Below are 27,394 nucleotides of genomic sequence, written 5' to 3' on the forward strand. Positions count from 1 at the left end.
AATAATTGGTATATTTCTTTCCTACGGGCTTGTGTTGAAAATTAAATGTAGCAAACATACGAAAATGTATTGTAAATTGTAAAGAATTTTACTGAAGCTAATAAAAGTAGAAACTGCATTTTAAAACTCATCTGTTAAGGGGCCAGGGATTTAGCTCAGTGGTTCCGCCGCCTGCCTCACAAGCAGAAGGTCCCAAGTTCAATCCCCAGTACCAAAAAAAAACCCCAAAAACCAAAACTCTTCTGTTAAAATATTGGAGAAATTTTCTTTTTTAATGATGTTTTTCATCAGGGATTTTGAGCAACTCTGCCAATGTTTTGATCAAGCATATGTTTAAGGAGGGACAGTTGTGATCTTGCTGCATTTTGAGTTGTGGCATCTCAGCCCCACCAGACTCTGTCTTCTCAGATATGTTTAACAGCTTTGCAGTGCGGTTTCACGGATTCAGAAATTGAGGTCTTTCGGCTTCTTTGATACAAATGCAAAAATTACCCTCCAGCAAAGCCTCTTCGCCCCACCTGGAATATAAAGTATCAGATACTAAGAATAGAATATTAAAAGCCATATTTGAAACAATTACCCACAGCTTTGGAGAACAGTCCCACACACAGCTGCCACCCAATCAGAACGCCTGTATCTGCCACCCACCATCCCTGCTACTCACAGAATCAGAATGTCAGGCAGCAAAAACTCTTGTAGATTTTTCTCCCCCTCACTTAACAAAAGAGGAAAGTGGGGCACGGAAAAAGGAATGTCATCAAGAGTCACTCAACTGGAGGCTAAAAAGACTTCAAAACCCATGTCCCTCTCTTCCCATTGACTGCTCACATCGCTGGACTCTGCTGCTTCACTGACTGAACCAATGGGGTGACCTTGAGCTGGGGATGAAAGAGGCTCCATGAGTGTGGAAGCCATGTGCAGTGAGTGTGATCTATTGCACTGGAAGACAGCATTTCATGATGTAGTATAAGGCATCCTATTTCTTAAATCTTGACTATAGAGCTAAAAGGCAGATGACCCTGCACTGTTAACTGTTAATAATTCTAATAGTGTAAGTTGATACAATTATGGGCCAACTGGGACATAAAATCACCCTGTCTTTATTCTCAAGCCCTCATTTGTCTTGCTGAGAGGGAGACGGGGTTGTTGTTTCTCCTAGCTCCTTTATTTTGCTATACTCATATAGTCTGAATAAAAAGAAATGGCACAAGGTATTAAATGGCAATTATAGAATATTTTTAATCTTTATTTGACTCCCTAGAAGAATTATAAAGGAGAGCAAATATAACTTTCAGGGATCCTTCTCAAAGAACCCCATGTTTTCTTTCCAGTTGCTCTGGAGCTTCCCACACGCCCAGCTGTCTGGCTTCCCTTAGCCTTGGTCTTCTTGCTTTGTCTTTCATCTTTTCCTCTTACTTCTCATAATGTTTACTTGCCAAGTTCCTCTCCCTATGTACTCCCTACTCTCCTTCTTCTACCTTTGTAGATTGTTTTTCCTTTCCACTTTATTTCTGCCGTTGTACGTTACAAAAAATACAGAAACCCACCCGGCAGTGACACTGTTTTAGTGAGCAGGAAGGGTTAGGAGAAAGGACCATGTCTTAACATCCCTCTCATACTGTGTTGCAAAAAATGGGAAGTCATGCCACACTGTAGGCTTCCCATAGGTGGAACAGATATAACCTGCCTCCTGTACAGATGCATCTCCCCTTGGAGTCTGCCATAGTGGGACAAGAAAATACTAGACACAGCAGAACCTGAGCACTTGACTTAGAAAGGGCAATTCTCAAGATGAGAAACAATTAAAAACACAACAATGGACTATTAATTCTAGGTAGCATTATGGATTATCTGACTTTCTTATGTGCTTGCAAAATCCTTAAAGTCTAGTCCAAAATGACCCATATGTAAGGTCAGACCCTGCCATTTATTAACTCTCTTCACTTGGGCAAATTAAACTCTCTGAAATTCAATTTTCTTGTCTAGTAAATGGGCATAAAATACATAAATTAAGGCATATAATGCACTTGGGCTAGTTTCTGACATATGAATGCTGTTCTAATGAGTGGTTGCCTTATTGCTGCTAATTATGAAGATAACACATAGAATCCAAATAGAATTTAGCCAGTATAAGATGAGCAATCCTTCTTTCTTTCCTTCCCTTTTGCCTTCCATTCATTTTTTCCCCTCTTAGCAGACATATTCAACAAATGAGACAAATAAGAATGTAGGAGAGCAAATAACGATGTGAGGGCACAATCTTGAGTTATCCAGAGAGCATACTCTTTAAAATGGCATGTGGAAAATCTGGAAGAAGGGATGCATAGCCAAGGATGAATCAAAAGCTATGTTCAGAGCATGTTGCAAATCCAGAAATAGTTAGATCTCATTATTTAAGGAAGAAATCTTGCATATTCTGCACAATAAGAATAGACTTCTAACTGGAAAAAAAGAGAGCATTATAGAGAGAAAGTTCCTATCTAGAGTTGATAGAAAGCATTTAACTCTCTCTGAGCCAAGATGTTTTATATTTCAGAGGCTCAACATCTAGTTGGTAAAACCTCTGAATGGTACTCTTTTCTAGGACTGGGGAAATAGTGGGAGCCTGGATGCAAGTAAATATGGCCTGAAATTTTTAAGAAAGACTAAACTAGATTCTAGAAACTATAAACTCATCACTTCAAAGAGACCTTACTACAGTTTGAAGACACCTATTACACAAATGATTTGTAAGCAAGAATCAGTGTTGTTTCATTAAAAATAATTCATTCCAAATAAATTTCTTAGAGTTACTATTTCATAGAGTCATTTTACCAAGACATTAGACAAAGCCTGCCCTTCTTAGGCACATTGAATGCTGCATGCCTAACACATAGCAAGGAAGTCTGGATTACTATACCATGATTTTCTTCTTTCTTCCTGTCCTGATCAACAACTTTGTATTGAATGAAAACTTAAAAGACAGGTGACACTAAGCTGAAAGATCTAGGTAGCATTATAAATTATCAGATCTTCCAATATTCTTGCAAAGTCTTTAAAATCTAGTTTGAGTGGGTATTAAATAATCATTTCACATGTTGAAATTACTCTGTTTAACATAATCTCAACTGATCAAAGTGCTACCAAGCCCATAAAATAAAGTTTAACTGAGACAAATATAAGGTCCTGTATTTTGCCTCAATTAAATAAACCAACTGTAATGGCATAGTAAAGAATGACAGGAATGGACAGTGGTGTGTCAAAAAGTAAACGTTGACAACAAGCTCAGTATCAGCCGATAGTATATTATCACTGTTAGAAATAAGCTGAATTTGACTACTTTTATATAAGTAAACTAAACTGATGATGAAAAGTACACAATATGTCAGGCTCACTGTGAAAATCTGTGCTACTTCTTGTACAATTTTTTTCTTTTTATTATTACGTGCTTATAGTACATAATGATTACACTCATCATGGGAAGGTGGTATCTGTACATAGCACATCTTAATTCTTTTTACTTCCCCACCCCATTCTCCCCATTCCCAGTGTTCAGAGGAAAGTGTTCATGACCAGACATAATCGAGAAACCATAATGTAAAATGAACCACTAGATAAAATGGGAAAGTGTAGGCTTGAAAAGAAAACTTGAAGGACATAATCAGCAAAGGGCAGAATTTTGAGTGTATCTGAAGGGCACAGTAATCCCACTGGGCCAAAGGTTTAGAAAGGCAGATTTTGGCCGATTCTTAATAGGTTATTAGCTATTCTAGTAGCTAAAGTTGCTTAAAAATCATTATCAGCTGGCCCATCATTGGGATCCCTCGCTGAATCACCACGCATCAGCATAGGGCCAGAGGGTTTCTGAACTGGGTGGGCTCTTTTACAAAAGGCTCCTTGATGGTCTGTTCCAATGCTGAGGTTCTCTAATCTTTTCCCCCTCCAGGGATGCAGTGGAGTGTGGTGGCCAATGGGAGAGTCAGTACCACCCTGCAGCAAGTTCTCCTTTGGTGGCTGCTCAGTCCAGTGACACTTAGGCCCCTGGGACAATGACCCAGAAGACAGCTGTGGCTCCAAGAGAGGGCCAGGTCCTAAACTGCTGCTTGCACGTGACTGCACCTGATATTCCCTTCTCGGAGGCTTCCATCGGCTGGTACAGGCGCCCTAGAAACACTGGGCTTTTCCTCGAGATTCCAGCTGGAGGTGTTTGAGGGAGTCAGGGGACAGACTGGCTTTCTTGTTCACTTTTTTCTGTATTTCCCAACATTCCTTCTTCCTGGAGCCTCTGCTCTTGCTTGACAGTCTCTGATGTTCCTGACATGTTCCTGTTGCTATGCCTGGTCTGTCTCACTGTGTTCTAAACACGATTGGTCACTGTGTCCTATCTCAGTCATGGACGTTTCCAAATATGCCTCTGCTGTGTCTTCTCAAAGACATCATCAGAACACATCCCCCTTGTGCCTGTCTTGGTCACAGTTGTGTTCCAAGAGCTCACATTTTTTGCTTGGTCACGTGCATAATAGCCATATTAAAAAGTATGTTCCAACTTCATCCTGTTCTGTGCCAGACACTAACACACTTTCTCCCCTGCCTCTGTGTCCAAATGTCCATCCTCTTGACTAGGCCCTGTGCCAGTCACAGAGTTCCACTTGCTCTCTCCTATGCCTACTGTCAGTCCTTCTTTTCAGGACATGCTCCACACAGGACACAGGAGCAGAGACCCGGCAATGGAGATGTCTCCGCAGCAGACCCAGAGGGAAGCTGAAGGAGGATGGACAGCTTCTCCTAGTGTGGGTCCACAGGCATGTCGGCTCTGAGATGTTCACTGACCTGTGTGGCTGAACAGAACATCTCCTAAAGAGCCTCAGGCAGGCTGGCAGCTTTGCAGAGGCTTATTAAAAGGCTTTGGAATCTTTTCATGGGCTTATGGTCAATCTGAAAAACCCTGAACCTGGCCTTCTTGCTCCCAAAGGAGAGGACTATTGAAGTTCACACTGCATGGCCCCAGCATCTCCATGACCCCCACATTGGGGAGCACAGAGCCCAGCAGTGCTGGGAGCAGAAAACAATGACTTGAAATTAGAGGAGCAGGATTCCGGCCCTGGCTCACTTTGCTGTGAGGTCTTGAGTAATGTCCTTCTATCTCTAGACCATACTTTCTAAGTCTGCAGACTGAAGTTTGGACTAGTGGCCTCTTAAGAGTTCTTTCTGTTTCAAGGATAACAGGATGCTGTTACAGCCATCTGCTACCTCGAAAAGCCATGGCCTGACTGTCTTTTGACTTTGTTTCCAAGGAGCTACCCTCCTCGCTTGGGCTTTCCAGACTCCTGACTTTGTGAGCTTTGCTCTTTCAATTGAAACCTGGAGTTCTTTCACTCAAAGCTGAGTCCATGGCTCTTGCCAGCTCCTGTAGAGCAAAGGTTCCAGGGAGGAAAATGCCACTCCCCAGAGCTGCTTGAGGTTTAACTGTTCATCTTTACTGTGGGTTAATGGTGTCTCAGGATTATTTATCATAATCTCTTTTCTCTTGCTGCTCAAGTAGTGACATTTATCATTTCCTCTATGTTTACCCTAGTTCTGCAATGGAACTTGATAGAAATGAGACTTTGGAGTGAGGAAAGAAGATTGCCGCAAAGAATTCTTTGTTTTATGAAAGCTTGACTTTGTTGGGGAGAAAGCTATGCCTTAGGAAAGAGAAAGAGAATCTGAAGGAGAACTGCTATTTAGAACTCCTGACTGCTGCAGGGAAATCCCATCCCAGCCTGAAAGGCTCCTTGCAGAGGCTGGAGCTCTCCCTGATCCATGGAGCCGTTTCAGCTGGGAATCTATTCTTGTCAGATGTGAAGAGAGTTTATTTAAGTTCTAATGTGCATCCTGACTCTGTGGCTGGACCAATCCCTTTTGGTTTTGTAAATCACTGCTTCCCTGCCATCCCACTTCAATGACCACCATTTGGAGCAAGCACCCTTTTGAGGATGGTTCTTTTCTAATACAAGGAAGGGAGCCACAAGCTTCTGAGACCCACAGCTCTGGACCCAGTGACAAGACTCAAGGAACTGCTATGGCTGCGGATCCAGCCTTCTCACCACCTCCATGAGCATGTTAGTGAGGATGGTCCACTGAGTGACTGAGCCATTAGGTGAACTGAACTAATAATAGTTGGGCTCAGAGATCTTGTCTGCCTACTTCAGAAAGGTGCCGTGGAAACATGTTTTTGTGGGAACATTCTGAAATCATAAAATGTTTTGCATATGTTTATTATTCTGAATGTTTTGAATTACTGTGGATGTGCCTGAGCTCCCAAGGGCTAAGAATTTATTTACTATGAGAAGAAGGAATTTAGATAATAAGTTTCCGGGTTGGGGTTGAAATGATCCCTGAGGAGCAGCCTCTGGGTATCAGTTCTCCCAGATCTGCCCTTTTCATCTGATCACTTCAGGTTGCCCAACACTTGAATTCATACATCACAAGCACTCTCAGTTAAAGAAATTTTGTTGTTCTTAAAGTAAAGGGGTGGGTGGAGAGAGATGGAGACCATAGGCTAATTTTGTTCCTGTAACTTCAATGTCAGATGAATTAAATTCAAATGCCCCTTTGCCAAGTAAAAATGTGCTTGGAGAAAAAAAAAATAACTGAGCTACCAAAACCATTCCCATCTTGTACATTCAATTTATATCTATGTAAATCCTATGAAAAATCAAATATAGACCAGACTGTTACATAAATTCTCCTAAGGTATTGAACTAGATAATTTATGACATTTTTCCTGACATGATCAGTTATTAATTATGGTTAAGGTTATCCTAGATATTTTATTTTTGTTTACATTTTTAACAAAGCAGAATGACAAATGGGGTTACTTGTACAGTTTATGAAGCACTGACACCCTCCCCTTGTATATTCAACATTTATAGTACATGTGTCTATTACATAGAACATAGACATTAATTCTCTAATGTGAAAGGATTACAAATTTTGATGATGGCTGTACCTTTGGTTTTGTGGGATTGTTTGTTATAGCTATGATTTATTTGAATCTAAAACTTTGGAAGAACTAGGATCTCTGGTTCTAAATTTATTATTCTAAATTTATTTCCAGTGAAAGCACACTTGGCTTTAAGATTATGTTCTATTTGATGCAGTTTCCAGGAACGTGTTCTTAGAAAAACAGAAGCTTACATAGATTTTTTATTAATAAATTATATTTATTGATAAACATTGATAAATATGTTTATATGAATGCCTTCTGTTCATGTTTATATAAATTATATATTAAAGGAAACCTTCAGTCCTAGAACTAATAACTCATTTATGAATGAGCAACAAAAATACCAAAGTTGACCTGTATGCCTCAGCCCTGTGGAGCTTCTGTGGCACCCAGGAGCCTCCATGTCCCCTGGAAGCTATTGTCACTCTGAGCAGTGCAATTTTTTCTCAATGTTAAGTACTCCTCAGAATAAAGCCAGAAGCCCGGGGCCCCTAGACAATGTGATTCTTCCTGTCTGGCTAGCTGTCTGTCATCTTCGTCAAGGCTTCAAAGACAAGGACAGACCTCTGTGACTTGGTCATCCCCTGAGAAGAGGATGGGACCATGTCCAACCACTCAGGACACAAAACCATAGGAGCCCTCCATGAAAGTGTGATGGTCGTGTATCCAGAGTACTTACACTGAGGTTATGAAGGAGATGCTTCCTTGCCACAAACTAACTTTTTTCTTTTTCTTTTTTTCTTTTCTCTTTTCCTTCTTTTCACTGGTGTCATGAATCATTTGGGAGCTTGAAGCATAACTCCCTTAGAAACAGATCATTTGTCCAGTGAAATTCAGGGCACTCTCTTCTGAGTGCGACACAGGAAAAAGCTTCCTGCCAGCAGCCAGAGGGCTGAGTAACAAGTCTTAGCTCTTTATTAATGCTTGAGTCCTCTTTCTTTTCACATATGAATTCAGGGAGTGGATAATAATTATATTTTCAAATCAGAACCCTTTCTTCATAGACAAATTTTCAAAACTCCATTAAATAACAGGTTTAAACAGGATAGGGAAAAGGTAGGACTGGGTCTCTCATCTCTGCCTATTTCAATCCATGCAGTGGAAGGAACCTTCTTGGGAGCCTAAAGCCCTGAACAGCTGGACCAGGGAATCTCCTCTGAAGGTCTGTGGTACTACTGTCTTCCCTACCTCATCCTTAATTTTTCTGAAACAGTGTCCATAATACGGCCACGAGCTATTTTTCCAGGTGACAAGTCTTTCTTCACACTTCTCACTTACTTACAAAACATCTTCCTCTATATAGAAAACACCTATCTCCTAAAGCTCCCTTCCCAGAACCTGAACTCTCACCAGAAGTGAAGCACCTGCTGTGTCCAGGAAGAGGGCTACACCCCCAGAAACCAGCGGAAGCACTTGTTAGACTAACCTACCTTGGGAAACCGTCTGTCTTCTTACTTTCTTTCCAAATTGTCTATCTTCACTTTAGAGGAACCATCTCCAGATTCATTCAATGGGGAGAGACTAGGTTTTATGTTTCTATTGATTTTATTGTTTACTCAACAGCCCAACAGTATTCAGAGAAACACATATTTTTGAATATACTATTTGCCAGGATTTGTTGCTAGAGGCCTATTCATGGTAAAGTTCTGATGTTTCTAAAAATCAGAAAATAAGCAAGGAAACGTATACACGAATAAGGCAGTTTAGATACTGACATATGCTGTGAAGAACATAAATAAAAAGTGGAGATTAGTAAGGAGGTGGTAGTGCACTGTTACTTAGAATCATTAGGGAAGGCCTAAAGGAAGAGGTGAACCTGGGACTGGAAATGAGGAGTTGTTTATATATTTGATCTAGAGCAGTAATGGTGAACCTTTTAGAACTTTCAATAATACAAACAGCCCACTGCGGCATGCATGCCGTAAGTTCACCACCACTGATCTAGGGAATAGCAAATGCAAGTGCTCTTGGAATGAAGCTGACAAGTGTAGATGTGGGAGAAGCAGCAGGAGGTGCTATCAGAGCAGTAGGTAAAGGCCGATACTAACTTGGTGGCATTAGATGACACCGGCTACTTAGCATGTGTCAGGCTTTGTGGGAATCCTTTTACATGTGATATCATCTAACCCTGTAAGGTAGGTATCATTTTCCCTTCACGTGGACAAGGAAACGAAGTTTAATATCACAGGAGTCACCCTGGAATTTGTCTAAGGAGGCAGAAGCATTTTGAAGCTGGAATGGATCTCAGTCTTGCTGAGCCAAGTCCTTATCTCTTGCATCATTTACTGAGGGGTCTTGATCCAGTCCTGGCTCCTCTGCTTTAATCAGAAAGTGGCATCCTTGAAATGTTTTCATGTCATCTTTGCCTCCCTTCTGTCTCCATGTAATGTTGGCTTTCCATACACAAATACAGATGTATTCATAAGTGGTTCTTCATTGATTTTAAATTAGATAATTCCAAATAGCATCTGATTGGAAGGGAATAAAAGAAATTCTTACCCAAACAGGAAGTGGTTTTCTATTAAAAATATTGATTTTATCATAAATAAGGGGAAATCCATCAGCTTATGTAATCAGTCATTTTTTTCCTTTAGCATTTCCTTATCCCTGTCCTTACTGGTATGACCCTTCTACAACTGACATTATCTCGTATCTGGGCTGGGCCTTAGTTTCTAACATGCAGCTGTGATTGTGCTACTACTCCATCAAAACCCTCAAGGACTCCTCATTGGCAACCAAATTTGAGTCTCTGTGTGTGTTTTCTAGGTCTAGTGTTTACAGTTTTTCATTCAGTTATTCCTCTTTATCCCTGAAAAGCAAACAAGGTGCATCTAAGCTCCATGTTTCACTCACCTTCTCTTTACATTTTGTATTCAGGTTACTGAGCCCACTGTTCTTTCCATTGGGTGCACTTCCCTGGCATCTCTTATGTGGTACATCTCAAATGCCACTTTCTACTTGAAGCCTTTTACAGCCTCCAGAACAGCATGAGGCTTTTGACCTATTCCAATAACCAAGCACTTCATTTGTTCCTCTTTGACATTTTGATATGCTTTCCAGTGTGGTTCATTAATGATGCCCTTTCTGAGCTCCCCTATAAGATACTGAGCTCCTTGAGGACAGTGGAAACTTCATATTCCTTGTCTTTTTTTCTAATGTCTAACACAGGTTTTTGTGCACTGATGCTACCCAGTAGATTCATTGAATTTACTTGTTTAGAAGAATTCACTGTTTACTGTGTCTGCACTGCCTTATCCCACTTCATTCTTTCAGTCCCAAAGCTCACTGCTGCTCTGCTATTTAACACTCCACCCACTGCAAAAGCTGGAACCTTCTGATAAGAGTAAAATCTTTCTGGTACAGTTTTGAATAAAATCAAGATGTTTATCATATTTCTTGCAAGCGGCAAAAAGATTAGACTTTTAAAATACCATTACTTTCCTGATTTATTGCAAGTTTATTTTCTTTTTTGGTTCATGTCTGTCTATTGAAAAAATAAATTGTTTCAATTTTTGTAATTACAGAATGGAAAGATGAATCAAACTAAAATTGTGTGGGTTACTTACAATAATCCTAGAGGACACTGTTCACCATTCCATCACTAGTGGCATTTGTTGAGGCAGAGTGTAGTGGGCAGAGGGTGGACCAGGCCATGGTGGTAGAATGAAGGTAGTGAGTGATCAAGGTGGGATATAACTGAGCACATTTAGAAGATGTCTGAAAACATCTATTTTCCCCCTAGCATTTTTACTAATTTGCTATATGCCTGGGCATGCATATCCCTACCTTTTTCTGCCTTAAGTTTTAGAATCTATAAACTGAGAAACTTTCTTTGGTTAATGACTTGGGCTTTAGATAGATAGTAGTTTGGATAGATAGTAGTTGAGATCTGGGCTGTATCAGTTACTGAGTGTGTGACTGCAGCAAATTGCTTATCTCTTTGAGTTAAGGATAAATGCAGATAGGATACTGATAGCACATTCCCAGACTGTTGCTATGAGATTTCAGTGAGTGAAAGCAGATATATAGTGGCACATAGTCTTTGGCATACAGTAAGCTTTCACCAAAGTGTAGCTGTTACTATTATTACCTTAGATTCCATGACATTTGAAATTCATAAGCAGCATATGGAGTCATTCGGAGAGAGTGTTGAGAAACCAGGAGCAGGAAAGTAATAGGACTCACAGGCAGTGACTGTTTCTATGCCAGGTGTTTAATTGGACAAGATGCAGGTAGAGAAGTCTACTTAGGAGAAGATAGAGATAGTGCAGGATTTGCCTATGGAGTCAGAGCAGAAAGATACTCATAATGAGCATGGACAGGAAATGGAGTCTAGCTATCATTCAGTGTCTTGTTATGTAGCATCTAAAAGGCTGTTTTAACCTTCAATTCCCATGTTTCACAAGCATCAGTCGCACCTCAGCTTATAAGAAGGTAAAAGGATGTGACTTTATTGAGGACTGAAGAAATGTGACATTTAATTCTTTAAAAATTATCAACTGGATTGCATCTCAGCTTCTCAACCCATCAGCTGGGTTTCTTTGGGCAAGTTAATTAATTTCTCTGAGCTTCAGTTCCTTAACAAAAGTAGAGGTGGTAACATCACTTAGCTCCTGATATTACATACTTTAAATAAAATGAAGTAGATCATAGCAATTAGAACACTTCCAGGCAGATAACTGATAGTTTTTATTAGTATTTTTTATTATTATTTCATGTATTTCTTCTTTTGTGGAAAAGTCAAATGAAATTTAAGGCTATCAAGTTTCTAACTCAAGGAAATACAAATAATAGTAAGCAGAAGCAGGACACATACTTAGATATGCCTTATTGAGAATTTATACTTTATTTTTCCACCTGCCTAAAAGATAGGAGACAGAAGTAATGTATCAGATTTTGAAGACACACTCCTGAAATTTCAAGACAACTTAATAATGTGTGAATATTCCAGTAGCTAGGATGTATATTCATTTAAATTGGTCTAGATCCTTGAATAAAAGGTAAGGCATATCTATAGTTTTAAACACGTGGTTGAGGTCAGATAATTTCAGTGAAATCTTTCTTAGTATTGAATGCCATTTGCAGATGTATCATTTCACTCCATTTTTTAGTCCCCTAATTGTCATGACATTAATCAGTACATTGGGGCCGGGGATTTAGCTCAGTGGTTTCGCCGCCTGCTGCGCAAGCGCTAGGACCCAAGTTCGATCCCCGATACCCCCCCCAAAAAAATAATAATAATAATCAGTATATGGTCTTCTTGTCAAGAGGGTCCAAATGGGAGTCCATATGCCCCCATTTAATGATGAAATTCTTGGCCAGAACCCAGACCTCCACCCCCTTTCAGCCCACAGTCTGTTTCCCAAGCCTTACAACAATCCCTCTTTACTGGCCTCAGAAACCTACCACAGGGGAGACTGTGACTCATCAATTACTAAGGCTTTGTGAAAGGGAACTCTGCCAGAATTTCATCGTTTCTAGTGCAAAGCTGCTGGCTGGCTAATCTGAGGCACCAATTCTGTTGGGACCTCTTGTCCCAGCTGGCTGGAGAGTGGGCAGTTGGTCAGGGGAGTATGAGTCAGTGGAAGGAACCAGGAAAGGGCAGTCTTATCAAGGTCACCCTATCATTGCCACCTCCTGTCCTGAACACAGAACCTTCCGGACGTTTGGAGTCTGTAAAGGCCAAAATCATTCTAGAATTATGTCTCATCTAACAGTTGCTGTCCATACTGAGTAGTCTCTATTTATTCTCTAATTTCCTGCCATTTCTTTGTTACTCAAATCTTCCTACTGCAGCTGATAGTTTCGCTGTGGTGACCTGAAACACAAAAATGGATTCTGATTTCGCCTTGCATTTTGCCACGTACCTGTTTGGTGGATTCTAACAAGTGGCTTGACCTTCTTGGTCTCATATTTCCATGAAACAAATACCCTACACTACCAAACCAAATTTTATTCATTAAATTTACAAATGTTTTTGTGCTGTTAGAAGAGAGATACATAAATGCATTTTGGTCAATGATCTTTGATGGTTTTCATTTTAATGGAGGAGAGGGATATGGTCACAAAAATGAAAAAGATAGGCAAAAATGGTAACCCCAGTGAGGTTAATTAAGACATTATGTTCTAAAATGTGTAAGACTGAACAACAAATTCAAAATACCACTTCTATTGCTGTTGTTTGTCTGATATTCCAGGTGGGATGTGCTCTCTGATTTCTGTAATTTCCAATATTTTTCATCTAGTGTCTTAATTTTCTTGCCTAAAACTCACTTATCTAGTCCTGTCTCTCTGGTTTCACTACCTCCTTTCAGAGTTTGTTCTCCATCACTTCATACTAAGACAACTTCTACCTTCTACCTCTTTTCCTTATATTTCTGCACACCCTATCAGGTTAAATTTTTATTTTTACTTTATTTAACTAGTGTATGTTTGCAGAACATGCAGTTTACAGTCTCTTGGGTAGTGGGTATATGCTTATAATATAACTTCTTTCCTTTTTAAATTCTCTTCCTTCCCCCACTGCTACCCTCCTTTAATTTCCCTTTCCCCATTTTCATTCTTGTTAATATTATTAACCTTAACTCATGTTTATAGCATATAATACTTACACTTGTTGAGGTTATCAGGTTCCTTACATAGCATATCTTTCTTCTGCTTATTTCCCCTTCCCTTTCCTCTGACCTTCATCAGGTTAATTAATTTTTAAAATCACATATATACACACTATAGTAGATAACAAAAAGAATAAGTGAAGTAATATTCCCTTCTAAAATTTTCCATTTTTCAATAGCACTGCTCAAGAACTTTAATTCTAGCTGCTCATTGATTGTACCTTCTATACCTATAGCACAGTGCCAAGTTTAGAGTAGAATAACTAAAATAGAACCATGTTCCAAGTTCTTTTCCAGGTTGAAGGGGTTACCTGTGACTTCTCCATGCTCTGCTACAACCCACTAACCATGCATTTCTCCCACCACCTGCCACTAAAAGCCAAGGCCAAGTTCATGGTCTGCAATGTTTATGAAACTAAATCCAGCTGATTTTGAGCAGTTTATTAAATATTCTATATGGCCTGGATCCCTGGGGTAACAACTGTAATCTCCATGGAGGCTCCCAAGGTCATACACCAAAGAGAAACATCCAAATTAGCTAGCTTGACATAAACTAACCAACACCACCTAAACAAACAGCACACAGAACCAGGTTAGATCTACCTCCAGCACATGATTCCATATAGACAGAATGTTTCAGGGTATAATAGAAATAAAATAACCTTACTAACTATCTCTAAAAGGTAACAAATAATTGTTATCAATATACTCATTATGCTTATCTTCACTAAATAAAATTTTATAAATATCTACTGTGTGCAGACAGTAGGCTAGGTGATGATACAAAATAATAGATTCGGGGCTTGTTATGGCAACCTTGGAGCTAGAGAGAAAATGAAAGATTGCCATTTCTGCATCGTGTGGTTGCCTGTACTCCTGGATTCCCTGAGTGCTGCTCACTGCAACCAGCGTGGACTGGCAAGAATCGTCCAGAACCAGAAAATCATGCCAACAGGAAAGTGGTGAGTTGCTGTGGGGCTCCGTGTGGATATCGTGAGGTATAACAACACATCACACTGACAGGGGCATGTGGGGAACCTAGTACTGGTCACTGAACAACAGCAGGTTATATCTTTCTCTTTAAGTCAGGTGTAAACTGCACTAAAACAATATTACTGTAGAGCTACCATGTAAGACATAATAAAACCCTTTGGGTGCCTGATGATATATTTATAGCCTTTTCTCTTAAAATCTGGACACATGCACAAAACATTTCTAAGAATTTCATTTACTACCTGAAGTAAAAACTCAAAGTTGAAAAAATTTCTGTTTTAACATTAGACTATGTTGGCAGATACAAAAATGTTAGTGTATAACAAAATTACAGTGTGCTCCTATTGTCCTGCCTTTGGTTAGTAATATATTCACTGCAAATTCATAAATACATTCTCTCAGTATCTTTTTTGTCAACAGAATGGTTTCCATTGTAAAAGTATTTCTTCGCATAAAATGTTTCTTTCCTCAAAAAGCTCTATGGAAATTATATCATAGCATAGTATACATTCCCTATGAACCAGATAAGGAATGTGTCATTGTCTTTATTTACTAACTTGAATGTAAGTCTGGGAGAGTAGGAAAATGGCTGAGATCTTGGATAATTATTTAATCTAATCAGAATTCAGAATTATTTCACCCAATGGAGATATACTTATTATACGCCTGCTTTGCGTCAGCACTGTACTAGGCACTGGGACAGCTAACTCTGAGCCTGCTGTCTTGCCCTCAAGTCTATTTCAAGAGGAGTAAGCATATTCTGTTGGAAATTCACTATGCCAAATACAACATCCCGGCATTAATGATAATGTCTTGCCTTTTAACAGCAAACATGGAGATAGTGCAGTGTGGGTTGACACAGTTTCTGAAAGTCAAGGAACTCAATTAGAATGTTGACTTTGGCACTTACTAAATGGCCTTAGGCAAGTCTCTTACCTCTTGATCTTTGGTTTCCTCATCTATAAAACTGAAATTATTCTTGGGCAATTCTTAGTAAACTACACATCTGTGAGCCAAGTTTAGCAATCCGCCAGTTTTTACATTTAAAAGAGGTGGGACTGTGGGGCAAAAGGAATCTTTCTCCACTATTGGTGGGAGTGCAGACTGATAGCACTGTAGAAATCAGTGTGGTGATTCCTCAAAAAATTAGGATTAGAGGTCCCATTTGATCCAGCTATTCCCCTTCAGGGTATCTTCCCAAAAGAATTAAAAACATCATGCCACAGTGATATAACACACTATGTTTATAGTAGCACAGTTTGTATTAGTTAAATCTTGGAAACAATCCAAATGCCATCAACTGATGAATGGATAAAAAAGATTTTTTTACTAAATGGAGTACTATTCACCCATAAAGATAAACTTGAGACATTTATAGCTAAATGAATCCACCTTGAGACCATACTCTTAAGTGAAATAAACTGGATACACATGTGTAAATATCACATTGTCTCTCTGACATGGGAAACTGAAAGGATAAATAAAGACCAAAATGTGAAATAGGAAGAAATTGTTCAAATGGAAAGGGAAACTGGGAAGGGGGGGAGGGGGAGGAGAAGGAAAGGGAAAGAAAAAAATGAGAAAAGAAGGAAAAAATGAAAACAAAGATTTGTAAGTGGGGGGGGAGCTGAAGGGAGGGGAGGGCATTGAGAGAAAAAAGAAGAATCAAGATATAACATATACAGGTACAAATTCCCTTTAATGAATGTGATCATTATGTATATTTAAATTGTACCAATAAAATTAAAGTTAAAAAACAATAATAAAATAAAATAGAAATTGAATTATAAAAATATAAATTTGGTGAGTTATACACTTAAAAAAAGAGGTATAGGGCTAGGGATTTAGCTCAGTGGTTTCGCTGCCTGCTGGGCAAGCACAAGGACCTGAGTTCAATCCCGGTACCAAAAAAAAAAAGAGAGCTATAAAAACAAGTAACAATGGCAATGCCAAACAAAACAAAACAAACAAACCCCCCCAGATAAATGGAAGAGTATTGTATGTGATCCCACACCCTAAAATATTTACATCCAGGCCTTCATAGAAAGAGTCTACTGATGCTGGAGAAAGTTTGACAGCTTCTCCAGGTTCTAGGGTCAGAATGCCTGTGTGTGAATCTTTGTGGCGTCTTACTAGTAGCATGATCTCGAGCAAATTATCTAACTTCTAATATAAGTTTCCTAATAGAGTTTCTTAATAGAGACAATAAGAGTGCTTGTTTCATATGATTAAAGTTTACAAATGCTAATATGCATAAAATGCTGGGACTGGAAGGGGGCATATGATAAATATTTAAGCATTATTAGCTGTTTTTATTAGTATCATCATTACCATGATCATCAGATCTTCAAAAGATATTTGTGCATATTAAATGAGGTAGTGCACATCAAACAGCACAGTGCTCTTGTCATGGTAGGCACTCAATAAATGTCAGCTATCGTTGTTATCATTACTACCACCATCATCATCACTGTCGTTTTCCTAGCTCTTTTCCACATATCATCTCATTAGCCTAGTGGTTGGTGTTATATCCCTCTAAAGAATGAGAAACAGGAGCTCATAGAAGTAAAGAGCCCCTGAGCCACAAAGAAGCAGAATGTGGACTCACAGCAGAGATTTTGCATTCTGGACCAATGAGTCCTCTTTCCACACCATCAAAATATCTGAGGATCTGTTGTTTGGTAGTTTTCTCCAAATGATATACTTTGAGTACTGAAAGCCTGAGTAGGCAGGCAAACATGACTGTGTTCCTCCCTGGCAGGGCTCTGCAGACAGGAAGCTGGATAATTGGATTCCAGCCCTTTGGTCTTAGGACTGCATTTGTAACCAGCCAACTGCTGATGACCAAGCCTTATGGAAAATAGCCCTGAGCAAACAAACAGCCCCCTCACCCACCATGCCACAGGAACCCATTGTTTATGCTGCAGCGAGAGATTCATCAAAAGCAGCCAACAGCTTCTAATGGTGCCTGCCCGTGGCAGAGCTGGCTTCAGAACATGCCAGATCTCAGCCAGCCACCAGGACAAGCAGAGGTACCTGGAGTAGGGGAGTGTTTGTGTGAAGAGCCAGGATATATTTGATGGCTGGGCTGGTGTGGCCATATTAGAACTTTTTTTTGTTGTCGTTTGGTTTGAGCCAAAGGCAATGGCAAGTGTCTTTTAACCAAAGTGCACTCAGAGTGATGTTTACAGCAAGTTGATAAGAGCACAGTGGTATCGCATTAAAGTGAGCTTGTGACTAAAAAAAAAAAGGTAACTTTTCAGTATTTCAGTTAGTTTATAAAAGGAGTCATTATATCTACATCATTTTACCCTGCTGTTTCACTTAAACCAGCTTTAGCTGTTTTATTTGTTTTTGTTTTTGGGGAGCGGGGGGGTTGGCAGTGGATTCAGACAAGCTCTATTGCTAGGCAGTATGTCTATTTGTGTTTTATGAGTAGGTTCCTGCAAAGATATTGACAAACACTCTTCAGAAACTTCAGCATTGTCACTGATATATAGTGCATCATAAATGAAGTACACCTTGTAGAAAGGGACTCACTATGCTAGTGCACACAAAAAGCATCTGCCTCTAATGATGGCAATAAATTCTGCTTAGAAATAGCTCTGGGACTTGCTCTGCAATTGTTGTCCAGGAGACAGAGCCCTCAGTTTAAAAAGAAGATGAGATGATCTCCCTCCAAAGAAGACACCCCTATGAGGTGACCAGGTATATTCCTCTCTTTGCAGGTTATGGCAAACAAATTTAGGGTGTTCACTCAACATTTGTGTAGGCGGCTCTTCTAAGTAGCAAAGAATTCTTCTAAGGGTAAAGGGCATAGGAAAGTCAGAGTTCTTAGAGTATCACAGCAGGTCCAGGATCTATGCACACATTTGAAGCACTGTGAGCTATATATTAGGGTTCCTGCTCTCTGCTTGGCCCCTTCCCTCTGTCTGTCATGCAACCCTCAACCCCTTGGCTTTGAGTTCTCCTAACACCCATTGCTAGGCAGCTGGCTGACCACCAGCTAGTCCTTTACTGCTTCACATCACCATTCAGTCAAGCCAGCTGCCACTTGTGCCACTTTCTGGGTCTGCGACCTACCCCAGCTCTGTCATGGGCCGAGAGCCTAGGTTCCTACCTATGACAAACACGTCTGAATTTAAGAAAGGTAAAGCTGACCAGTTAGCATGGGCTAGCATGGTCATGTAAACTTTTCTACACTGGCAGGGCAATGGGATGGGATGGGACATTTCTTCTCTATTCAAACCCTAAAAACACCAAAAATAAATAAATAAATAAATCTGAGCAGCACCATGAAAAAAACCAACCCACCAACCTAGTGGTTTGTGGTAAGAAGAAAATAAAATAATGGGTGTCAAATGGCTTTGTAAGGTCAGGCTTTGTAGTGCCAGTATAGTGGCAATCTCTATATGTGAAAACATAGGTTCAGCTTGGCTTGGTTTTATATGATTGCTCCAGCCAGTGAACATGCAAATAGCCAAATATCACAGGGAAGCTTTACTGTCAGTTTAGAAAGATTGACATTGAGTGTGGATAAGATATATTATAAAATTGTACAGTTTCCCAATATCTAATTTTTTATATTTAGATACAGTAATGCCTAAATTTCATCTTGACATTTCTTTAATGCATAACATTGTAATGACATCTCCCATTTTTAAAGGCACTGAAAAAAATGTGTTTAGCAGCTTCGTATGCTATTCTGTGATTTTCACAAAGAAACTTTTTTGGCAGAATTTATTCAGTACTGAAAATTTCAGTCATTTGATTCTCTAAGGTTATGTCCAAGGAAAACAACATTATTAAGCACAAAAGAAAATAAATTAATAAGGATGTAAGCAATATTAAATTTTAATGAAATTATTAATAAGCTCTAATAGAGCATACATATGCCTGGTACTAGTGATTTGTAATAGTTAATGATAATATTATCCTGTGCATAACCTCATCCCCATAGAAATACTCAACATATTTAGTTTTGGGAAATCTATAGAAAAGCTGTGGTTGCATCAAACTTTTGTGCACTAAAATTCAAATCTTCTAATATGTATATGACTCCTGATTCCTTTGAAGTCTGATTTTCAGGAAAACATTTTATAAAAACAGATATTCAGATAGTTAAATCCTTACCCTAGAATTGTTCAAAATTTCTGAATTTCTCAAATTTTCAAATTTTTCAAATTTTATGTGAATTGGTAAAGTTGGAAATTTTCATTAAATGGTATTCAGATGGTAACCTTTTGAGAGCTTTGTTAGTTAAAGATACCAAGGCTGAGGTAAGGCCAGTGAAAGACCAGAAGGACAAAAACAAAGGGAGTCCAAATCATCATTTAAGCATGTGAGACTTTGACTAAAATAATCTCAGCTGTCAACATGGTGTCAGCTGCAGTGTGTACTTGATGGGTATGCCTTACTTCATTTACTTCTCACCATAACTCACAAAGGGAAGGGTTGAGATTCTGTCCATGTAATAGGCACAGACACTAAGGAATATGAAGACCGAGGTTGCAAGGCCATTAAATAGTGGGGCTGAGGTTAGAATTCTGCCTGTTGGACTCTCAACCACCATTGCTTAGGTAATGGCCAGGGAAACACCTAACTGTGCTAGATGAGTGGGTCAGGGCTCCTTTCCCCAGGTAACTAGAAATTTATCTGGCAACATGCTATTTAAATGTTCATACAGTTTTATTTAGCAAGCCATAACAAGGACTATCACGGGGCAGTTTATATTGTCAAATGAATGATAGAAGCAGAAAGTGTGATGTTTACTTAAGAGGGCCTGGGAAGATCACACCGAGGTGGTCAGAAATGAGTATTTGCAGGAAATGTCATTATATCCAACTGCATTTTCAAAGATTCTTCAACATGGACATTTCACAGGAGATAACGTAATAAAGAGGGAAGAGAAGCCAGGCTCCTTATTGGATGAATTAAAATAGTAACCTGGCCTGTGAATGTCCCAAGTTGTAAGACTCATAGAAGTGATTAGCTGTACAACTGATTTTTAGACCTAAAATGTAGGATAACCATGTTATGCAATAATTATGCTCCCTTCTTTATGCTTTCCAAAGAGTACTTTAAGAATACTGGAATACTCACTGAGGCTCAGATTATCTAATAACTTCTGTGTTTTCTTTCTCTTTTTCTTTCCCAACTATTTCTTGGCTCTCCTTCACCTGTGGCTGTTTTCTGTTTCAACTAAAAGTGGCTGCTCTTCTATCTCCAGCTTCCTCCTGCTCTTCTGCAATAGACCAGTTCCTGTCTAACCCTGAACATGCTCTGTAAGTCTGTCCCTGCCTGTGTTGTGATCTGTCCACGTCTGCCCATTCATTTCTTCATTCGAAGTGTCCATAGCTTATGTCCACCCTTCTGTCCTCACTGACAAGGCTGAGGGTGCACATGGAAACGTAGCAGACCTGCCAAACCTAAGGTTCCTTCTGGACCTTAATTTGTTATTGACCTGAAGGCCAATTCATATATAAACATTCATATAATTTGGGAGGTTTATTTTATTGCACATTTCTTTGTTTCTTAATGATGTTTTTGGCTTCTTTCTTGTCTGTAAGAATGACCTCCACAAAACTCATAGGACATACATGCAGTAAAGGGGCTGAATTCACCCAGTATAATTGTGGTTGTCAGAGGTACTCTTATCTGGATTATCTCCCATGCATCAACTAGTTTTGTATATCCTTGGCTATAAGTGGTGGACTCCCTCATATTACTTAAACAAATGATTATAACTAAATCAAGGAGCTTTTTAAATAAATTATGGGCTTTTGTACTTTTAGAGCAGTTATATGGTGGTAAAAAATTGAAAAGAAGGTGCAAAGATTTCTCATATACTTCCTGCCTGAAATGTGCATCGTCTCCTCCATGATCAACATCTTCCACGAGAGTGGTACATTTATTTCAACTGATAAGGTAACTTTGACACCATTATCACCCAGTATTAATAGTGTACATTAGAGCTCACTCATTGTTGTATGTCCTCTGTATGCTTTGAAAAACATCTAAGGACATATATCTACCATTGTAATATTTTATGAAATAATTTCATTGCCTTAAAAGTTCTGTGTGCTCTGCCTATTCATCTCTTTTATCCTCCCTAACCCCTGGCAACAACTGATCTTTAATTGTCCCTATAATTTTGCTTTCCTAAATTTTATATCATTAGAATAATATAGCGTGTAGCATTTATAGATTGGCTTCTTACACTTAGCAATATGCATTTAAGTTTCCTCTATTTTTTTCATGGATTGATGGCTCATTTCCTTTTAACACTGAATAATATTCCAGTGTCACATGCACTGCAGTTTATTTATTCATTCTCCCACTGAAGGACATCTTGGTTGCTTTCAAGTTTTGGCAATTAAGAATAAAGCTGCTAAAAACACCCATGTGCTGATTTTTGTTTTGATATTAAGTTTCAACTCCCTTGGGTAAATATAAAGAAGTTCAACTGCTGTATTATATGGTGAAAGTATGTTTAGTATTGTAAGTAATTGCCTAGATGTCTTCCCCAGTAGCTGCACCATTTCGCATTCCAACCAGCAGCGAATGAGTTACAGTTGTTCTACATCCTTATTACGTTTGACGTTGTCAGTATTCATAGTTTTGGCCACTATAATGAGTATGTAGTGATGTCTTATTGTTGATTTAATTTTCATTTCCCTACTGACATGTGGAAAAATCTTGCTGTATGCCTTTTTGCACTTTATATATCTTATATAATGAGGTGTCTTCTACGATCTTTGGCTCATTTTTTATATCAGATTGCTCATTATCTAATTATTGAGTTTTAAGAGCTCTTTGTATATTTTGGACAATAGCTCTTTATAAATGTTTGCCTTGCAAATACTTTCTCCTTCATTATGTCTTATATTTTTATTCTCTTGGCAGTGTCTTTTGCAGAACAGTTGCACTTATGTTTAGTATAAAATTCAGTTTTCAACTGTCTTTTACAAAAAGTTATCACCAAACCAATACTCCTCTAGACTTTTTACACACACACACACACACACACACACAGGGACAAACATAAAATAGCGCATTGTTGTTATCATTATGTAGAACAAACTTTTGTCTGTTAGATGAATTAAGTTTAAGAGAAATAAAAAATTGTATTTTACTTTAATTTTTTTCTCTGGTGTCCCTCTTTTTTGTGTGTACAAGTTAGTCTGAAATTCTGGTTTATATAATTTCCCATCTCAAAAAATTTCTACTAATGTTTCATATAAAATAGGTATATTTTCAACAAATTCCTTCAGTCTTTATTTGTCTGAGAATTACCTTTTTCTCCTTTAGTTTTGTTTTTTTGTGTTTGTTTTGTTTTGTTTTGTTTGAGACAGGGTCTTCTTAGGCAGTTCAACTGTCCTTGAATTCACTGTGTATTACGTGTTGATCTCCCATTTGCTCAATGCTTCTGCCTCAGCCAACCCAACTAGTGCTAGGATGATAGGCATGCATCACTATGCCCGGGTCTTCACTTTTGAAAGATAAGTTCACAGGGTCAGTGTTCTAAGTTGGTGGAGTTTCTTTTTTCATCTTAACACTAAATATTTCTTTCATTCCACTCTCTTGCTTGTACGGTTTTTGAGAAGTTGAATATAATTATTATCTCTATTCCTCTGTAGACAAAAGACTTTTCCCCTTTGACTTCTTTCAGAAATTTCCTTTATATTTGATATTCTTTTAGTTGTAATATTATATAACTGAGTGTAATTGTATTAGATTTTATCCTGCTTAATTGATGTTCTGTGACTTTCCTAGATCTGTTGTTTGGTGTCTAATATTAATTTGAGAGAAATTCTCAGTCATTATTACTTCAAATAATTTTTCTATTTCTTTCTGTCTTCACTTTTTGGTATTCCTATTGTGCATTTTTATACCTTTTGTGATTGTTGCATAGTTCTTGGATACTCTGTTACTTTTTTCAGTCTTTTTCTCTTCTTTATTTTTCTGTTTCTGAAGTTTTAACTGAGATATTCTCAAGTCCAGAGATTCTTTTCTCAGTTGTGTCCAGTTTAGTAATAAGTTCACCAGATGCATTCTTCATGTTTGTTGCAGTTTTTATCTCTCAAATTTCTATTTGGTTCTTAGAATTTCCATCTCTCTGCTTCTATTGGCTCTCTGTCTTACATCCTGTTTACTTTATTCACAAGAACCCTTAGTATAGTAATCATTGTTGTTTTAAGTTCCCAGACTGATAATTCCAATGTCTCTTCCACATCTGAGTCTGGTTCTGATGCTTTATCTGACTCTTGTTTTTTTTTTTTTTAAGAGTCTGTAAATCCTTTATATTTCCAGCCGGTGAGACAATATACTTGAGTGCTAAGGTTACCTCTAGCAGCGAAACCAGAGCCAGCTATTAAGCAACCAGAATGCAACAGTAATTGAATACGTGACCATTTCTCTTTTAGCACGTTCTTTGTTCTCCTCTTCTAGAAGTTGTAGACTTCTATTTAGTTTGATTATCTGTCGTCTTAATGAAGCTGCATCTACAACATTCATGTCATCTGTCGCTCCTTCAACTGTTGGATCTATATTTGAAATGCCATACTTCATCATTTTGAGGGGTTGGAGGAGGTCTAAGTCCAGAAAATCTAGTGGTGTTTCACTGGGTGTAAGTACATGAGGTGGTGTTTTTAGTGCCAGAGGCTTTAAAGGAGTTGACTGAATAAAGTCAAGATCTGCTGGTCTCGAAAATGAAATGTCTTCATTATTTTCTGCTGCAACAATTCTCCCTGGAACTTGCATTATCACACTACCATTTGGAACTCCTTCTTGGAATCCTTTTTCCAGGTCAGCATTTGGTGGTGCCACTTTTAATTTTTCCGGGACCCTCATTCACTGACTAATACCTTCCGTGTATTTCATTTCATACTGAATTTGACTAACTTCTGCCATCTCAGCAGCAGTGGGAGAAGGAAATGCTGCCACACTAACCAAATGTGTACCAAGTACCGCTTGCTGTTGGAACTATCTGTTTCTGTGCTTCATAGTAAATCCTTAACTTGCTTCACTGTGCATGGGCTGGACTTGGAGCCACTGGTGTCCCCCTGGGCCCTCCGCAGAGTCCCGCAGAGGGCCGCCGCCCGCCGGCTCCCGGGGCGCTCTCAGAGGCCGTTCGTTGGCAGAGCGCCTGCAGTGGGCAACCCGGGCAAGGCACCCGCGGAGCGGCCTGTGTTTTCACCCTTTAGTATGCCTTCAAACTTTTAAAATTATACATTCTAATGGGCTTTACTGTGTGATATTTCCATATTTATATATATATATATTTATATTTATATATATATTTATATTTATATATACACATTGTGAATCTATCTTGTCCATCCACCTTTCTAACCCCATGTATCTTTGACCTCTGATCCTTTCCTAGTAATCCCATTTGTACTTTCAGATTGGAATTTAAATTTTATTTATTCTTTCAGTCTCTAGTTTCCACATGTGGGAGAGACCATGTGATATTTGTCTTTCTGTGTTTGACTTATTTTGCTTAACATGATGTCCTCCAGTTCCATCCATTTTGCTGCAGATGACAGGCTTTCAATCTTCATTGTGGCTAAATAACACTTGTGGGGGGGGTGTGTACATGCGTACATAACATTTTCTTTTTTAATTCATCTGTTGATGGGCACCTAGGTTGAATAATTCTATGTCTTAGCTATTCTGAATAGTGTCATAATAAACATGAGTGTTCAGATATCTTTTTATTTAACCTCAACCTTTTTATTTCCTTGATTCATAAAATATTTTCTCCCCCCTCCCCCCCCATTTTTAGTTTTTGGCTGCATACCCAGGAGTGGGCTAGCTGAATCATATGATAATTCTACTTTTAGTTTTTTGAGGAACCTCCATTCTGTTCTCTATAGTGGCTAATTTACATTTCCACCAATGATATATAAAGGTTTTTTTCCCAAAATTTTCAACCAACATTTGTTATTTTATGTTATTACTTTTCAAATAATAGCCAATTCTACCTAACTGTGGTGAGATATTCATTGTGTAGCTTTGATTTGCATTTCCCTGATGACTAATGATATTAAGCATTTTTTTCATATATTTATTGTCCATTTGTATTTCTTCTTTTGGGAAGTGTCTATTTAAATAATTTGCCCATTTTTAAATTGTATTACTTTATGAGGACTGTCAAGCTTTTTTTCAGTTCTTGATAAATTCTGAATATTAATCTTCTTTCAGATTAATAGTTAGCAGACATTTTCTCCCATTCTATAGGTTGTCTTTTCATTCTACTGGTTCTTTTGCCATGTAGAAGAGTCTTAGCTTGATGTAACCCCATCTATTAACTTTTGGAGTCCTATCTAGAAAATCATTGCCTGTACCACTGTTCCCTGTATTAGTTCAGAGCTTTAAGTCTTAAATTAAGATCATTGATCCATTCTGAGTTGATTTTTGTACTGAGAGAAAGACAGGGGTCAAGTTTCACTCTTCCACATATAGAGATCCAATTTTCCCAGTGCCATTCATTGAAAAGGCTGTCCTTCCCCCAAGGCATGTTTTTGACACCTCTTTTGAGAATCAGTTGGCTTAAGATGTGAGATTTTATTTCTCAGCCATCGATTTTGTTCAATTGATCTGTTTATTTTTATGCCAATATCATGCTACTTTAAACAAAACTGTAGTTCTGTAATATGTTTTGAAATTAGATTTTGTGATGCCTCCGCCTTTGCTGTTTGCTCATAATCACTATAAGTTATCAGTCTTTTGTGCATCTATATGAACTTAGGATATTTTTCTAGTTCTGTAAAAAATGTCATTGGTATTTTACTAGAGATGATATTGCAACTACAGATTGGGTCATATGGCAATTCTAACAGTATTGGCATTTTATTTTGGTAGCTGGACAGGACCTACTGGGTACAAAGGACTGTAGCAAAGGAGCCTATGATGTCACCATGAGATTCAGGGAGAGGGAAAGTCTTCTACAGTGCTATGATTAGGTCTTGGCCTTTTAGTGAGATTGTGGCTCTGAAAAGAGCATTTTGTAAGGGCTTCTCAGCCCTCTCTCCCTACCTTAGGTGGAAGAGAAGGGCTGGAGGGGCCTGGAATTGTGCATTTCCAGATCCCCCAGACTAGCCAAGTCTGACTAAACCTCAGTATATTAGAGAATGTTAGGTAGTTTCTCCTGAAGGAAGACCTTGTTAAAACAACAGAACGCTCTTGCTCTGTCTAAAGTATTTCAAAATAGTTAACTTCCCCCCATCCCTGTCAGAAACACCAGGAGATTTTTCTCTATTTACTGTAAGAATTTAGTTGGACTGCTGAAGTTAAAACTCAGAAAAGTGCAGTCCCTTATTAGTGAGTCCTGGGAGTTCATAACCTTGCAGACTTGTCCACTGTGAGCCGCTAGCAGTTCGGCAATTACAGTTCAGATTTCTACCCTGCCACTGGTTCCCAGGGTGGTCTCTGCCCCTAGTCAGTCTGGTTCTCTGTGTTTGCCCTGCTGTCTCTCCAGTTTGGGAGCCAGCAGTTTGCCCTGTGACCTCTCTTCTCTTACATATATAAGAAGAGGTGATTTTCCAGCTTGTTCAGCTTTATGCCTGTTGTTACAATGGAGTGGTCATTTTCAAGCCAAACTAGAAAATGCTTTTTTTTAGTTTTATAAAAAAATTGTATTTTTAAACAAATTTATAACTATAGATAATAGAAATAGTGCTGAAAAACCTGCATGCTTTTCACCCAGTTTCCCTAAAGCTAATAATTCATATAACCATGGTAACTTTATCAAACTAGAAAACTTGCAAAGGTCTAATATTATTAAATCAACTATAGACTTTACTTGGATTTGTCA

At 38.6% G+C, this 27,394-nt stretch overlaps 1 protein-coding gene and 1 pseudogene across 10 annotated transcripts in view; one reads left to right on the top strand and one right to left on the bottom strand.

The window, feature by feature from the left end:
* The window catches only part of Htr4 (5-hydroxytryptamine receptor 4), a 171,851-nt gene that overhangs the window by 132,897 nt on the left and 11,560 nt on the right, over positions 1-27,394 (top strand). For 6 of the 10 annotated variants that reach the window (XM_004854372.3, XM_087180616.1, XM_021266178.2 and 3 more), the window contains one exon: positions 3,926-12,218. The exons of 1 other annotated variant lie outside the window; for it this stretch is intronic. In XM_004854372.3, the coding sequence (XP_004854429.1) occupies positions 3,926-4,016 (91 nt within the window). In that variant the 3' untranslated portion in view covers positions 4,017-12,218. Of the gene's footprint in view, positions 1-3,925; positions 12,219-20,782; positions 22,241-27,394 lie in introns of those variants that run through there. 3 more of the 10 variants (XR_015438860.1, XM_087180620.1, XM_087180621.1) reach the window with 3 other exon arrangements.
* On the bottom strand, positions 23,885-24,712 carry LOC110351120 (mitochondrial fission factor pseudogene; annotated as a pseudogene).

The sequence above is a fragment of the Heterocephalus glaber genome, unplaced genomic scaffold (genome assembly GCF_053883595.1).
Source record: "Heterocephalus glaber isolate CG9 unplaced genomic scaffold, H.glaber_assembly_v1.0 deba00001463, whole genome shotgun sequence".
Taxonomy (NCBI): domain Eukaryota; kingdom Metazoa; phylum Chordata; class Mammalia; order Rodentia; family Bathyergidae; genus Heterocephalus; species Heterocephalus glaber.